Source organism: Sprattus sprattus, assembly GCF_963457725.1.
Source record: "Sprattus sprattus genome assembly, chromosome: 17".
Taxonomy (NCBI): Eukaryota; Metazoa; Chordata; class Actinopteri; order Clupeiformes; family Clupeidae; genus Sprattus; species Sprattus sprattus.
In genome coordinates this window covers 3,856,535-3,871,607 of record NC_137915.1, presented here as the reverse complement: position 1 = coordinate 3,871,607, position 15,073 = coordinate 3,856,535, and the positions used below count along the sequence as shown (strand labels likewise).

Below are 15,073 nucleotides of genomic sequence, written 5' to 3'. Positions count from 1 at the left end.
CCGAACATTTTGAAGCCTATCCCCGAGTATTTTTGCCCTGAAAACGGATATGTGTATAGCAAAACAAAAGACAGACTGACTGACAGAGTATAACTTCACTTGCAGCGCCCGAAGGGGGGGGGGGAGTAATCAAGCGTTGCACACAAAGTTGGAAGACGCGCATAAAAAGAAAAAGAAAACAACAACCTAGCCTTCTTGGCTATTTCAAGAAGAACCATTGAGCGTGTGTATGTACTGTATGTACTGTATATATGTCATACAAGAAGCTCATGCCAACCGCAATCTTAAAAGCTTCTCAGAAAACAAAAGGCCTAAGTTAAGGAGCCTATATCAGTATAGCCATATCAACTGAAGCGTTTCCGGCTATAGAGAGAGGCTTTCTTTTGACAAACGGTGTTAGTAAACCTCAGTAAACGGTTTTTATTTGCATCAAAATAATTCAACACATTCCCATTTCTAATCTCTACCCCTACCCTTACCCCTACCCCTTCGCCTTCGCTTTTTCAAACGGAGGGGTAGCCGAAGGGGTTGAAACGCTAGCCCTTCGAATTGGGATAGCGCTTCAACAATTACGTACGTCATCAGTACGAAGCGTCAGCTGTTACCTTACCGGAGAGCGACAGCTGTCACTCACCAGACATAAACAAACATCGGAAAATCTCCGTTTGGAGGGGTAGAAAGCGCTTCCCCTTCCCCTACCCCTCTGTCTTAACGTGAATTGGGACAGCCCTACCCCTCCACATGAACGCGCAAAACGGTGGGGAAGGGGAAAGACGAAGGGGTAGGGGGAGAAATGGGATTCAGCCATAATATTGTCAAAGCAAACACATACATATAGGCTATAGGACCTATAGGGATAAAAGAAAAAAACTGTTTATTTTTTTTGTCACGCATGTAATATAGATATACAGTAAATATCCAACCTATTAATGCCTCTCCAAACCTATCAATTGACTTAGCCCCTGATCTTTTTTATAGCCGGAAACGCTTCAGTTGATATGGCTATACTGATATAGGCTCCTTAACTTAGGCCTTTTGTTTTCTGAGAAGCTTTTAAGAGTGCAGTTGGCATGAGCTTCTTGTATGACATCTCATTTCTGCACACGCCAATTAAAGGTAAAACAGTGCAGTTTACTCTTCCTTTTTCGGGAAGGATAGTGTGATAGAAGTGATCTTGTACTGGTTTATGGCACATGTGACGTCTTCTGCAGAACACATTAAAATAAGCCTACATTTTAGTGGCAATAATGCTGGCTAAACATAGAGCAGGCCTATGGTAGGCCACTACATAGGCTGATGGACGTATATCATCCTCAAAATTCTTATCAGACTAGGCCTGCCATATATTATATAATGTGAACATTTTAAAGTATGAAATAATGTTAAAAAATAAGGGGGCAAGCATGATTAAAATCCCCTTCTTCTGCGTGATTTGATCCGGAACCTTTATTTTGACTCGTGTATCCAGACGGAAGCGTAGCTTGAAGCGTACACACGTGTTACTGTTTACATGTAGCTTACAAAGTTAGCTTGTTAGGTGTAGTGCCGGTTCGGACTGATTACATCCCAAAATGGAGTGTCTGCGTGTTTTAGAACTATACAGCGGAATAGGTGGGATGCATTACGCATTGAAAGGCAAGTTTATCTTGGCATTGTCAACCGTATACCAGATGTATAGTAGAAATGCTGAACGTTAAGCATGAGTCGGTCAATGGACATCCAGCTAGAATAGCCGTATAGATCCAACAAGACTAGACTAGACAAGATGAAGGTTTTTGTATGTGGAGTGAGGTTAAGTTGGCCGACAGGGTTATGGAGTAAAAGTATATATGTTTTAATTATGTCTGATATGATGCGATGAGATGCTATTGGGATATAGTGGAGAAATTTTGTATCTTTTCTGGCTTCCACCCAATCTGGGAAATCATATTCTTAAATGTAGTCTAACCCTAGATTCCTTAAAAACTAAATTAAACTTTAGATTTTTGTAGATTTGACACATGGATTGATCAAATGCTTAAAATACTGAGAGACCCTTCCACGTATGGTTATTCTGGTTTACTCAGACAGCGGACTGACAGCAGAAGTGGTGGCTGCCGTGGACGTCAACACTACAGCCAATCAGATTTACAAACACAATTTCCCTAGCACAACGCTGTGGTCAAAGACGATTGAGGTGAGTCAGCCCTCAGTTTTCATCTGTGCAAGAGTGAGGATTAATGCTCATCTGTCTGACTGGACACATTATGTGAAGATAAAGTGGTGGTGTAATGTCAAAACAGCCAGTTGTTAAGATGCACAGACTGTGACTAATGCAGCTGATTTCATATGATGTTTTAAAAACTAAATACCATAAAAGACAATTTTAAATGCCTCTGATTGCAGCTTAAATGAGTAGTAATGAATAGCTATTTTGCTAAGTATGTGGTTACAGTTATAGACAGATCAAATATGATGTGGTCTGTGATATGACCATAAAGATATACTTCTGTGTGTAAATGTTTCACAAGGCGATCTACAGGTATACTGGTAACCAACCTTTCCTGTTTTACCTTTCCCAACAATCCCATGACACAAGCCCTCATTTGATGTTTTGAGTAAAAGAATAACTTTCTATGTTTAGTGTTGGGTAAAGGTTCCTTCTAGTTTGCATGGTCAGCACACACCACCAAAAACGTCCTACACACAGAGAGAAAGAGAGAGAGAGGGAGAGAGAGAGTGCAAGCGAGAGAGCAAGCGAGAGAGAGCGAGGGACTTAGAGAAAGACAGAGAGACAGACAGACAGACAGACAGACAGACAGGCAGACAGGCAGACAGACAGACAGACAGACAGACAGACAGGCATACAGAGAGAGAGAGAGACAGACAGACAAAGAGAGAGAGAGAGAGAGAGAGAGACACAGACAGAGAGAGAGATAGAGAGAGACAGAGAGAGAGACAGAGAGAGAGAGAGACAGAGAGAGAGGAAGACCATTACTTTGCTCACATGCAGCTCCATTTGTAATTGAGGGCAAGAATAACATCCCTTAAAACAGTAGAAAATGATTAATCGATCGCATGGACTTTGTTTGCTAACCATGTTTTGCACATGACAGTTTTGCAATTGGGTTGCAGTTGCAGTTGTACAAGGTTGCAGTTGCACAAGGGCCAGGATTTTTTTCCAGTTTTCCAGGCCATTGAAAACAGCATCCATTATGACAGGACTTGTACAATTAAACAGAGCACCCATACTTGGTTTCACTAACAGGCCAATCCTAAACAAGGCATAGCTGAAATAGCAGTGAAAGGCCTGACATGTTTCTGCTTTCTGTTTGTAGGGAATCACTTTAAACGAGTTTGACAAATTAGGATTTGACATGATTTTGATGAGTCCACCATGCCAACCTTTCACACGGTAGGTCATGTGACAGAGGTGCACTTTTATGTCTTTACCAGACGATGATATTTTGTAGGATTCTTTGGATCATATAAAACAGGGGATGCAAGTGCATTTGTTTTAGGCAATAACTGGGCATATGCCTTATAGTCCAAATGTGCTGTGCGATACGGATGAATGTTTCTAGTCCATAGCCTATGGTAAATCTGTAATCAGTCACACACTACATGCATAGTAAGTCTATAAGATAAAGTAACTCGGTAACACTTTATAATAACTACACACAATTAATCAATTATTAAGCATTTGTTACCTATTAGTTAACGGTTTGTTCACCATTAGCTATTTAATGTTCATACAAAAGGTATCATTAGTAAAGCATTTGTTCACACAGTTATAAATGGTTTAGGGGTAGAGTGTGAACAAATGCTTTACTAATGATAAATTATGTATGAACAATAAATAACTAATGGTGAACAAACCATTACCTTATAGATAACACATGGTTAATAAATGATGAATTGTGTGTAGTTATTATAAAGTGTTACCAGTAACTCTAGATTTATTTAATTTATTCATGGCTTTCTTCCATAGAATCGGACTGCAAGGTGATGTGTCTGACCCAAGGGCAAAAAGCTTCCTGTACATCCTTGACCTTCTGCCAAGGTCAACTGATCAATTCTCTCCTTTCACATTTACTTCCTCCTAGTCTAAATATACAGCTGACTTAATCGCCTGCTTTTTCCTGTGGAGCTCCGCTCTTAGGTATTCTCTGTCAGCATGATTCACCATATTCAATAACTACTGACTGGATTAATTAAGCCTAATGACCAATCTTCTGTAGCCTATATGGTAGAGTGTTTGCATATGCACTTTGAGCTGCAGTCTTTTGCATGAAAGGTGCTATATAAATAAAGTTTTATTATTGTATGTAACTGTTTCCTTGTGAAAAGTAAGTGAAAGTATGGCAGTTCAAATGTTTGACCAGTCAGTCTCTCTGCAGGCTGAAAAAGCTCCCTCGATTCATTCTGCTGGAGAATGTGAAAGGCTTCGAGACCTCCAATGCTAGGTAACCAGGGGAAACTGGGGTGTGTCCTTCCTTCCATCACTTAGGCAGGGGAGAGGGGAGGGGGAGAGAATGTGGTTACCATGGAAACTCAGATGTCAGCCAATGGGGTCCCAGGACAGGATGTTCTGTTCTTTGTTGCCTTTGTCATTGTGCGTTTGTGTGAAGTTCGGTTGTTCCCTTACAATTTAAATTGAATGTTCTCATGAAGGGAACTATTTCACTATGAAAATCAGATGTATGCGGCACCAACATTACAGTAAGACTTCAATAAACAAAAAGATGACTAGAATTCAGACCTTTTTCACACCTGTAGACCTCTGTTGAAGACACATAATAAAAGCATTTTTCTTAGTCTCTTTCAACAGACTACTGTGGTAGACCCCTGTAAAGATTATGTTTTAGCATACTCTGACTTTCAACCGACCCTGACTTTTTGTGGTTGATTTTCTTTTTCCTCATGAAATCCTCATCAGAGATGCTCTGTTGAAGACACTCCGGGACTGTGGCTACAGCTTCCAGGAGTTCCTGCTCTCTCCTACATGTGTAAGCAACACGATTTACTTTGAGTTCAAATGAGATAATATACCAGGGTGATAAACAGAATCACATTTAAAAACATTTTCATCTTTTAACTTGATTGTGTGTTTGAGTTCACTTGGTTACGCTTTTTATTAAGTGCTGTTGGTGGTCTGGTTCACAGCTAGGAATACCAAACTCAAGACTGCGTTATTTCCTCTTGGCAAAAGCACCGCCAGATTCTTTCACATTCCAGACAAGCTCTGAGGTACAGTATAGTCTTATACCTTGTTTGTGTGTGTGTGTGTGTGTGTGTGTGTGTGTGTGTGTGCCTGTAAAGCATTTGCCAACGATAACCACTGTTGTTACCACTGTGAAAAGTATGCCTAACATGTGACACTTGTGCTGTTTTGTGTTCACTAATCACCAAGCATGTGTTCCTTTGCAGATTTTGGAAAGCTTTCCGTCATCGTCTGGTAATGGTGCTTCTTCAGAGACCTCCACGGTTCCTGATCGTCCCCCTGAGTGTGCAAGCAGTACGAATGGAGACGATGGGGGTGTCTTGTACAAGCTGGAGACGGCCCAGGACGCCCAGAGGAAGATGGGTCAGAACAGCGATGAGTCGGTCAGGAGGATACAGGAGTTCCTGGAGGTCCAAGGAGAAGGTGGAGCAGAGGACATGGAGCGGTACCTGCTTCCCCCGAAAACGCTCCTGCGCTACGCCATGCTCATGGACATTGTGCGACCATCCTGCAGACGATCTGTGTGCTTCACAAAAGGGTAGGGTGTACCTCCTAACCCTGTTCCATTAAGATAATACACTGCAGTTCATATGACTCATGAGACATATGAGGTCTATATGAAGAGCTATCACAGCAAATGTGAAGGGCTTCAGGTTCTCTCATAGGGCTTGTGCTGACAAATAACTTTGTATTAAAAAGTGTCCTTAAGGGTCAGTGTGGATATTATAATGTCTCTGTTTCTTAAGTATGTGCAAAAATATGTTCTTGGATTTGACTTTTTACATCTGAGTACTCCCGACAAGCTGAATATCTCCTTACTTACAGGTAAAGAGGTCATATGATCAGCGCCTAGCCAAAGGATTCTTATTTATAGACAGGTTATGTGACAGAGGTGCACTTTTATCTCTTTACTAGCCGATGATATTTTGTAGGATTCTTTGGATCCTATAAAACAGGGGATGCAAGTTGCATTTGTTTTAGGCAAAAGGACGACTAGCCAAAGGATTCTTATTTATAGACGGTATCATACTCTTGTGTCTTGTAGGTATGGGCACTATGTAGAGGGCACTGTCTCGTATTCCTGTCTCTTGTAGGTATGGCCACTATGTAGAGGGCACTGGCTCATATTCCTGTCTCTTGTCTCTTGTAGGTATGGGCACTATGTAGAGGGTACTGATATAATTGACTTGTGTCTTGTAGGTATGGGCACTATGTAGAGGGCACTGATATAATTGACTTGTGTCTTGTAGGTATGGGCACTATGTAGAGGGCACTGGCTCGGTATCATACTCTTGTCTCTTGTAGGTATGGCCACTATGTAGAGGGCACTGGACGGTATCATACTCTTGTCTCTTGTAGGTATGGCCACTATGTAGAGGGCACTGGACGGTATCATACTCTTGTGTCTTGTAGGTATGGCCACTACGTAGAGGGCACTGGCTCGGTGCTGCAGTCCTGTGTGGAGGAGGATATGGAGGAGGCCTTCCGCTCGCTAGAGCTGCAGCCAGAGGAGGACAAGCTGAGGCGGCTGGAAAAGTTGAAGCTGCGGTACTTCACTCCCAGAGAGATCGCCAATCTCATGGGCTTCCCTGCTGACTTCAGTGAGTCTTACACACACACACACACACAAGCACACACACAAGCACGCACGCACGCAGGCACGCACGCACGCACGCACGCACGCACACACAAACACACAAGCACACAAGCACACAAGCACACACACAAGCACACACACACACACACACACACACACACACACACACACACACACACACACACACACACACACACACAATGTGAGTAAAACCGAGTAAAGAAATGCCCAGGAACACAATGGTACAGAATCTTTTGGGAAAGCACAAGGTGAAACAGATATTTTTAGGCTTTTTAGGCTTGGAGTGTTTGGTTTGAGATGTTTGTCTTCCACACAATAGCCTGAGGCTTTGGCATTTGTTTCTGCCCAGGTTTTAGCTTTCATCGGGTTCTTTGCCTGGCAGAGTTATGACGGCTAGTTGTTGCTTGCACACATAGTGGGGTAGTGTTAATGCCTTGTGGTCATTTTTTTTCTGAGCTTTGGTGTGGGTTAATGAGTAGCCAGGTGTATTATGACCTCTGTGGAATTTGCCAGAGAAGCTGATCAGGTCAGATGATGGGGAAAAGAGATCCTCATAAATGTGGTTGGACGAAAAAGGCAGGACCTGTGTAGTACCACAAAATTTTCAGACTGTCCTCTTTCCTCTCAAACATGCACATTATTTTGTAACACCACGAACCCAACAATCTAACAATGACAGTGTTCTTGATGGACACACATCAAAATGAGACCCAGTGAAGGGATTGTGAAAAAACAGCGCTTGATTGTTGAAGTGGATGTGGAGATACCACAGTGCAGCCTGTTGTCTTTGGTGTGTGTGGTATTTGTAGATATTGAGTGGGTTTTCAGCCAGTCCAGGTTGAATTTTCTGGAGAGGGGCAAAAATATTCCCAGTGTGGATACTCCCACAAAGGGGGGGGGGGGGGGGATCTGAGCAGTGTGTTGAAGCAAGCAGAGGAGGGGGGGGGGGGGGATCTGAGCAGTGTGTTGAAGCAAGCAGAGGGGGGGGGGATCTGAGCAGTGTGTTGAAGCAAGCAGAGGAGGGGGGGGGGGGGGGGGGGATCTGAGCCACATCCTTCACACAATGACCATCAATGAACTGTCTTAGTAGATCAGACAACACCTCAATTCAACTTAATAAAACTAGGAGGTTGGTAGATCAGACAACACCTCAATTCAACTTAATAAAACTAGGAGGTTGGTAGATCAGACAAAACCTAGGAGGTTGTTTGATATTGTGTGATATTGAGTTATGATGTATGTCTTTTTATTCCCTGGTGTGCATTTAATCAAACAACCAGAAGCCCGCAGAATATGTAACTACGTAAATGAAAAATGACACTGACATCGTGTTCCAAAATACCTAAACGTTTAACGTGAGTGTGCTCTCTGAGATGTGCAGTGCGTCGATTTCCTCTAGAACCCAGTCAGTCTTTGAGCTCACCTCTGCCTGTTCTGTGCCTCTCCACACACACACACACACACACACACACACACACAGCTCACCTCTGCCTGTTCTGTGCCTCTCCACACACACACACACACACACACACACACACACACACACACACACACACACACACACAGCTCACCTCTGCCTGTTCTGTGCCTCTCCACACACACACACACACACACACACACACACACACACACACACACACACACAGCTCACCTCTGCCTGTTCTGTGCCTCTCCACACACACACACACACACACACACACACACACACACACACAGCTCACCTCTGCCTGTTCTGTGCCTCTCCCCCCCCCCCCACACACACACACACACACACACACACACACACAGCTCACCTCTGCCTGTTCTGTGCCTCTCCACAGCGTTCCCAGAGGATCTCTCGGTGAAACAGCGGTACCGGGTTCTGGGGAACAGTCTGAACGTCCATGTGGTGGCCCGACTCATCAAACTGATGCTGTCATGAACAGAACCGAGCTTGATGGATTTGGACACTCTTTTTTTTATTTTTATGGATTTTGCAATGGTTTGAAAGCAGAATGGACATTAAAGTACATTTTACATTTTCCCCTATGTGTATGGCCAAAGAGTATTACAATATTTGGTACATTTTGTATATATATTGTACAGATGCAGCCATGAAAAACCATGGTTTGACAAAGGTGGATGAATTTTAAAAATTAAAAACTTTTTACAAATATGTGATCGTTTCTTTTTTTATAGATGCAAAGTGCACCTATAGAACAAAAGTGTCAATAACCCTCCCTAGGTGACTTCAGGAGAGGTTCGTGTCACCCTACTCTGCCCTGGGCCTGGATGCTTGTTACTCATCTCTAAAATCATGTGATGGTCTGCAGGCAGTAAGCTAATAAAAGGAAATAGCAGCTCTGCAATTGTGCTAAGGGCTCTCTCACCCCAATCCAGGCTCTCTATTATGGGATGTTTGTGACAGGTGGAAGGGCATTTCAAGGAGCAAAGGGCAGTTGTGTCGTGTGAGGGGCATTAGACTGTGGCTTTGGGGCTTGCCTGCAGAAGTGTCTGAACAGTGTCCTGGGATCATCTCTCAGCCCAGCATGGCTCAGACGCACCGGCTAGCGTGGATCTTCCTCGCTCTCCTCTTCCTCAGTGGACTCCATGGCGACCAGGAGGAAGAGCAAACAAAAGGCCGCAGCAAGAGGGACATTAGTAGTGACCAGTGAGTTGGCAGGGTTTATCTTCCGTTCTTTTAAGTCATTTCAAAACTACCTGAAGTGACCAGTTTGGCAGTACCTATCATTGAGGCTGTGCATTGTGCATGTTCTAAGGGGGTTTAGGCTCTGGGCTCTGTTAAGCGCCTAGAGGAAATTGTATTGTTATGGCGCTATACAAATAAAATTTAATTGAATTGATTTGAAAATGGTCAGTTCAGTCAGTACAGGACTGAGTAATTTAGAGGATGAGTTCAGAGAAAATAGCAGTATAATGCCAAAATCAGTTACATTAATTCGTAATAGGAGCATATCGCACAAATAACACACTACTTGTTTTTAGCTAATGTTAAGTTATTCATGAGATATTTAAGCGAAGTGAAGGTACTGGTACGGTTAAATGCATCCCTGCATGAAAGAATGCTGATTTGGATGTTTAGTGAACTATTTTGAAACTACCTGGTGAACTTTGTGCTGGTGGAATTCTTGGTTACAAATGAATGTGCAATTAAAGAAAATAATAATTTGTTAGAGAAAAAACTGAAAGGTTGTTGTTGTTGACTTATAATATAATAATATGTTAGGATGGATCTGATTTTATTAGAGAGGGTCACGATCAACATCACATTGCTTGAGCCATAAACCCATAAAATACACAAGCTTTTTACAGCATACCATTCCAAACTTCAGTCACAATAGCTTACTTGTACTGTGCTGTTTAGTGGTCGTACACAATTGGTGTAGCCTAGCCTTATCCTATATTGTAATCACATTGTGCTTATGTCAAGCAATGCTAATGTAGTATGTCATAGGTTGATCACTATAATAACCACTGTACAATTACACCTCCAAATCATATTTATTTTATTCTTAAATATAAAATGTGCAATACATTCCACCCTTTACTCTTAAGTCATTCTCTTACCTTTTCATATTTATCTCTGCACTTCTTGCACTCTCCACTTCTTTGCACTATTTGTTGTGTTTACAGTTCACAGCTCCTGTATATAGCCATTTCTCCCTGTATATGTGTCTTAGATTTCATAGACCATTGTGTTGTATTGTGAGGAAGTACACTGTGAGCCTAGAGTAAAATTCCTTGTTTGTGCAAACTTACTTGGCCAATAAACGTGATTCTGATTCTGATTCTAACCATCCACTACCAGATTTTCAGTGACCTTTTGTTGACTAGCCTCTGGATTTAAAACGTTGTTTTGAGTGGGATTTGTGTTCCAAGGCCTGGCTAACATCATGAAAATAAACGGTGTCTGGCAAGTTTGAGAAATACACTTTCATATGTGTTAGTAGTTCATAAATTCAGAAGGTACTCTATGATTCAATTCCCTGTCGAAGCGTCCTTGAGCAAGACACTGAACCCGTAATTGCTCCTGATGTGCAGTGTGCCATCAGTGTAAAATGTAAAATGTGTATACATCCTTGTAAGTCGCTTTGGATAAAAGCGTCTGCTAAATGACTAAATGTAAATGTAAATGTGATGGTGGCGTCCTCCGTAGGCCCCGTATGGTGTCAGAAAATGGGCATCTTATATTCTCCACTGGAGATCACAAAGACATCCGCTTCCAGACAGGAGGCTCAGGAAGTGTGAAAGTGGGGACTGAGGACCTCACGCAGGTCTTGGGTCAGGTAAGACCTGACTCGCCTTTCCCCTTTTCATGCCAAAGGGTACAAGTACATTAGTAACCAGAATGTTATGTCAGCCATTTCGTTTTACTTGTAAATGTAGGCCTATGCCTGGAGTTATCAGTGAATTAGTATCAAAATCTGCTGGCATATGTACACACTTCATCAGTTCGACATTTTCTCCTTAATAAAAGTGTGTGTTAAAATTACTTCAGACTCGAAACTGAAGCTCTGGCTGTTGTCTTCTTGGTGTCAAAAAAACTCTCCTCAGTATTTCTTGGGTGAAGCATTTTTTTTCTCCAGCAGACACTCTCAGTGTCCAGTGTTTATTATTCAGTACCTAACATATTTTTATATAAAAATGTACCAACATTTATCCCAGAATAAATCTGTTCCTTCACGACAGGTAAAAACAAATAAAAAAGACATAGATGATCTCAAGGCCAACAGCCCCACTGGTGATATAACCAACCAGTTAAATCAAGTCAAGCAAAGGGTAAGATACCACCACCTCCATTTTCATTACTTGTCTTTTTTATATAATTTGACCCTATGTCTTCAAATCGCAAGACATACCCGACACCCAATAGCATAATTATTGTTGTAATTTCAGGTGACCACTCTTGAAAGTAAGGTGCAGACAATTGAGCAGGTGAATAACCTTTATTTCTACAGTAGATTGTTTTGAAATTAAATTGTTGATGGGTTCAAACCCTTGTTGAATTGTTGAGAGCCATGTTCTGTTGCGATGACTGAGCTCTCTGTCTCTCTCTTTCACACCGATGAACAGACAGTACAGAGGAAGACCTGCACCAGTAACCCGTGCCAGAATGCAGGCACGTGCCTCAACCTTCTGGACTCCTTTTATTGTATGTGCCCAGATAACTGGCAGGTAAGTGACTGACTCAGGCAAAACATTATCCAATGTCAGACAAACCTTTAATCCAAGTCATCACCCAAGGTTTTATCCCTCAGTTAAGTGTGTGGACATTTTTGTTGTAATTGTGTGTGTGTGTGTGTGTGCGTGTGCGTGTGCGTGTGCGTGTGCGTGTGCGTGTGCGTGTGCGTGTGCGTGAACGTGTGCCTGTGCGTGTGCGTGTGTGTGCGCATGTGGGTGTGTGCGTGTGTGTGTGTGTATGTGTGTGCATGTGTGTGCATGTATGTTTTTGTGTGTCTGCGTGTGTGTGTCTGCGTGTGTATGTGTGTGTGTGAGTGTGTGTGTGGGTGTCTGTGTGTGCATGTGTGTGTGTGCGCATGCGTGTGTGCATGTGCATGTGTGCGTGTGTGTGTGAATATAGTGATGTATACTGTATGTCCTTGTGTGTGTCCAGGGTCCCAACTGTAATGTGGATGTGAATGAGTGTCAGATCTACGTTGGAACCACGCGAGGCTGTCAGAATGGCGCCACCTGTGTCAATACACCAGGATCTTTCACGTACGTTCACCCTCATGCTGCCAAGTTAGATCAACCTGTTGGAGTTTATCCTCTTAGAAGCAGTGGTGTAGTCCAGGGTATACGCAGGTATACTGAGTATACCCACTTACAGTATTTTCATGCCAGTATTGCGTGTACCCACTTCTCAAAACAGGGCGTTTATCCTGTGCTGTATGGGCTGCTTAAAAAAATTAAGAGTATTCCCACTTCTCCAGGGACCACTACACCACTGCTTAGAAGTCTGCAGAGTCCTCCTGGGGCTCTGGTTTTTCATGAGATTATAGTGTGTATGAGTATGAGTGCCCTCTCGTTCAATAAAACCATTTATGTTTTTGGAGTTCTAGCTCTTCGGCCCAACTGTTCATTCTTCACTGATTGGTCAGATTTCGGGCTTTGCTGTCTCCATTCCATCTCACTGCTCTTTTCTGTGCAGTTGCACCTGTCCTGCAGAATGGTACGGTCCACACTGCACATCTCGCTATGATGACTGCGCCGGAGGGAGCCAGGATTTGTGTGAACACGGGGTGTGCATCGACTCTGACCGTGTCACACCAAACCAGGTAAAACAACCAACCGAGGTAAAAGGCCTATAAGTTTCAGGGAGCCAGACTGCCCTGAGAAGAAATTGTTGACTCACAGTTTAATTTGGTCTCCTGTATCCTTGGTTTCTCTGTGGCCTTAGTGAAAGCACATCATCCCCCTGGCTGCTTACACTTGAGACTTTCATCTTAGGAAAGCAAACAGATAACAGGCTCTGCAAAGCGCCTAGAGGCAATTGTATTGTTTTGGCGCTATATAAATAAAATTGAATTTAATTGAATAACAACATTTAAAAAGTAGTCGGCAGGAACTATAAAGTAAAATTATCTCCTGAGAGCCCACTGGCATTAAAATAATGTACATTTGTAAAACCTCTTTTATGAAAGTAATTTCATAAAGGTCAGCAGCCTAACGGTTTCAATTGCTAAGCTAATCGTGAGGTCTCTTAGTGCAACCACCATTTAAAATTGAGCCTCAGAATCCACCTTAACGATTCAGACATTTAATCATGCAGGCATGTAATATTGCCTTCACTGCAGCTAAATGCATAATTGAAGGAATAAAAACTGCCTTTATATAATAAATCGAATGTCCTTGTGCACTGTTGTCGCAAGATCACTTACCAGCTTGGAGAATCACTGTGACATATTAAGCTAATGAATGTCACTGTGTTTAAATAATGACTCATTCACATTACACCAAAAAGGGTAAATGCCTTAATGAATGCATAAATGGCCTATGTGGAATGACATAAAGATGTTACTCGCATATTTCTAAATTTAATGATTAGTAATATATGTGAAGGTGCTATCCATCAACCATCATTAGAGCATACATAATTCTTTAACAATACTATGCATGACTATATGATTGCGGTGGTGCAGATTAATGTTATAATTCAATACCTTTATATTGAGGATATTGTTAATAATTACATTGTATTTGTAACCAACAATATAAACAGTTGTACATGCTAGTTGTATAACCTCTGACATGGATTATAAATAAAGCTAAAAAAGAGAAGCAGAGATAGTGAAATCAGAAAAAAAGATCAGATAAGGGAGAGGTAGAGGCTGAAAAGAGAAAGAGAGAAGACAGGGTTGGTGAAAGAGAAGAATAAGAAGAAGGGAAATGAGTCATACGTTAAATGATATATAAATGAATGCCTTTTTTTAAGGCTGTATAGCCTTTTTCACTCTGGCAGAGGGACTGCCAATGGAAACTAGCCTTTTGTCTATAATTGGGTGAATTTACATCTTATTGTTCATGAATGTACACTGTCCATCTTGATCAAATTGATTGATTGATTGATTGATTGATTGAGTCGGTCCTTCCATTGCCATCACGTGCCCATCTCTGTGTGTCTCCGTAGCCCAAGTACAAGTGTATCTGTGACGCTGGGTGGATGTCTCCCCCGGGCACCCCGGCCTGCACTGCTGATCTGGATGAGTGCAGCCTGCCCAACAAGCCCTGCTCCACCAACCCTCCCGTGCAGTGCTTCAACACGCTGGGCTCATACTACTGCGGGGGCTGCCCAGCAGGTACTGCCTGTCCCACAGCACCACAGACCCACACCCTCACAGCAACACTGACCCACACCCTCACAGCACCACTGACCCACACCCTCACACCCTCACAGAACCACTGACCCACACCCTCACACCCTCACAGAACCACTGACCCACACCCTCACACCCTCACAGCAACACTGACCCACACCCTCACTGACCCACACCCTCACAGCAACACTGACCCACACCCTCACAGAACCACTGACCCACACCCTCACAGCACCACTGACCCACACCCTCACAGAACCACTGACCCACACCCTCACAGAACCACTGACCCACACCCTCACAGACCCACTGACCCGCACCCTCACACCCCCACACCCTCACAGCAACACTGCCACCTCAACACAGACACCCTGTCGTCAGAAACTAAATACTCTCAAACAGAATCCGTAACGCATTTTGTGTAGAATCAGGCCT

At 42.8% G+C, this 15,073-nt stretch overlaps 2 protein-coding genes across 2 annotated transcripts in view; both read left to right on the top strand.

Annotated features, from left to right (window-relative positions):
- The first annotated feature begins 2,092 nt into the window (after positions 1 to 2,092).
- On the top strand, positions 2,093 to 8,854 carry trdmt1 (tRNA aspartic acid methyltransferase 1). The gene is made up of 9 exons (XM_080855291.1): positions 2,093 to 2,176; positions 3,318 to 3,394; positions 3,971 to 4,042; positions 4,380 to 4,445; positions 4,919 to 4,988; positions 5,146 to 5,229; positions 5,410 to 5,741; positions 6,617 to 6,804; positions 8,642 to 8,854. The coding sequence occupies exons 2-9, from the start codon at positions 3,357 to 3,359 to the stop codon at positions 8,740 to 8,742; spliced, it is 951 nt and encodes a 316-aa protein (XP_080711417.1). The 5' UTR covers positions 2,093 to 2,176; positions 3,318 to 3,356; the 3' UTR covers positions 8,743 to 8,854.
- A 495-nt stretch (positions 8,855 to 9,349) lies between these two features.
- Positions 9,350 to 15,073, top strand: part of cubn (cubilin (intrinsic factor-cobalamin receptor)) — a gene marked incomplete at both ends in the record, with an annotated part of 62,209 nt that continues 56,485 nt past the window's right edge. The window contains 8 exons of the mRNA XM_080855269.1: positions 9,350 to 9,471; positions 10,978 to 11,107; positions 11,511 to 11,600; positions 11,718 to 11,756; positions 11,895 to 11,996; positions 12,436 to 12,539; positions 12,973 to 13,099; positions 14,452 to 14,620. Coding sequence (XP_080711395.1) covers positions 9,350 to 9,471; positions 10,978 to 11,107; positions 11,511 to 11,600; positions 11,718 to 11,756; positions 11,895 to 11,996; positions 12,436 to 12,539; positions 12,973 to 13,099; positions 14,452 to 14,620 — 883 coding nt within the window. The remainder of the gene's footprint in view (positions 9,472 to 10,977; positions 11,108 to 11,510; positions 11,601 to 11,717; positions 11,757 to 11,894; positions 11,997 to 12,435; positions 12,540 to 12,972; positions 13,100 to 14,451; positions 14,621 to 15,073) is intronic.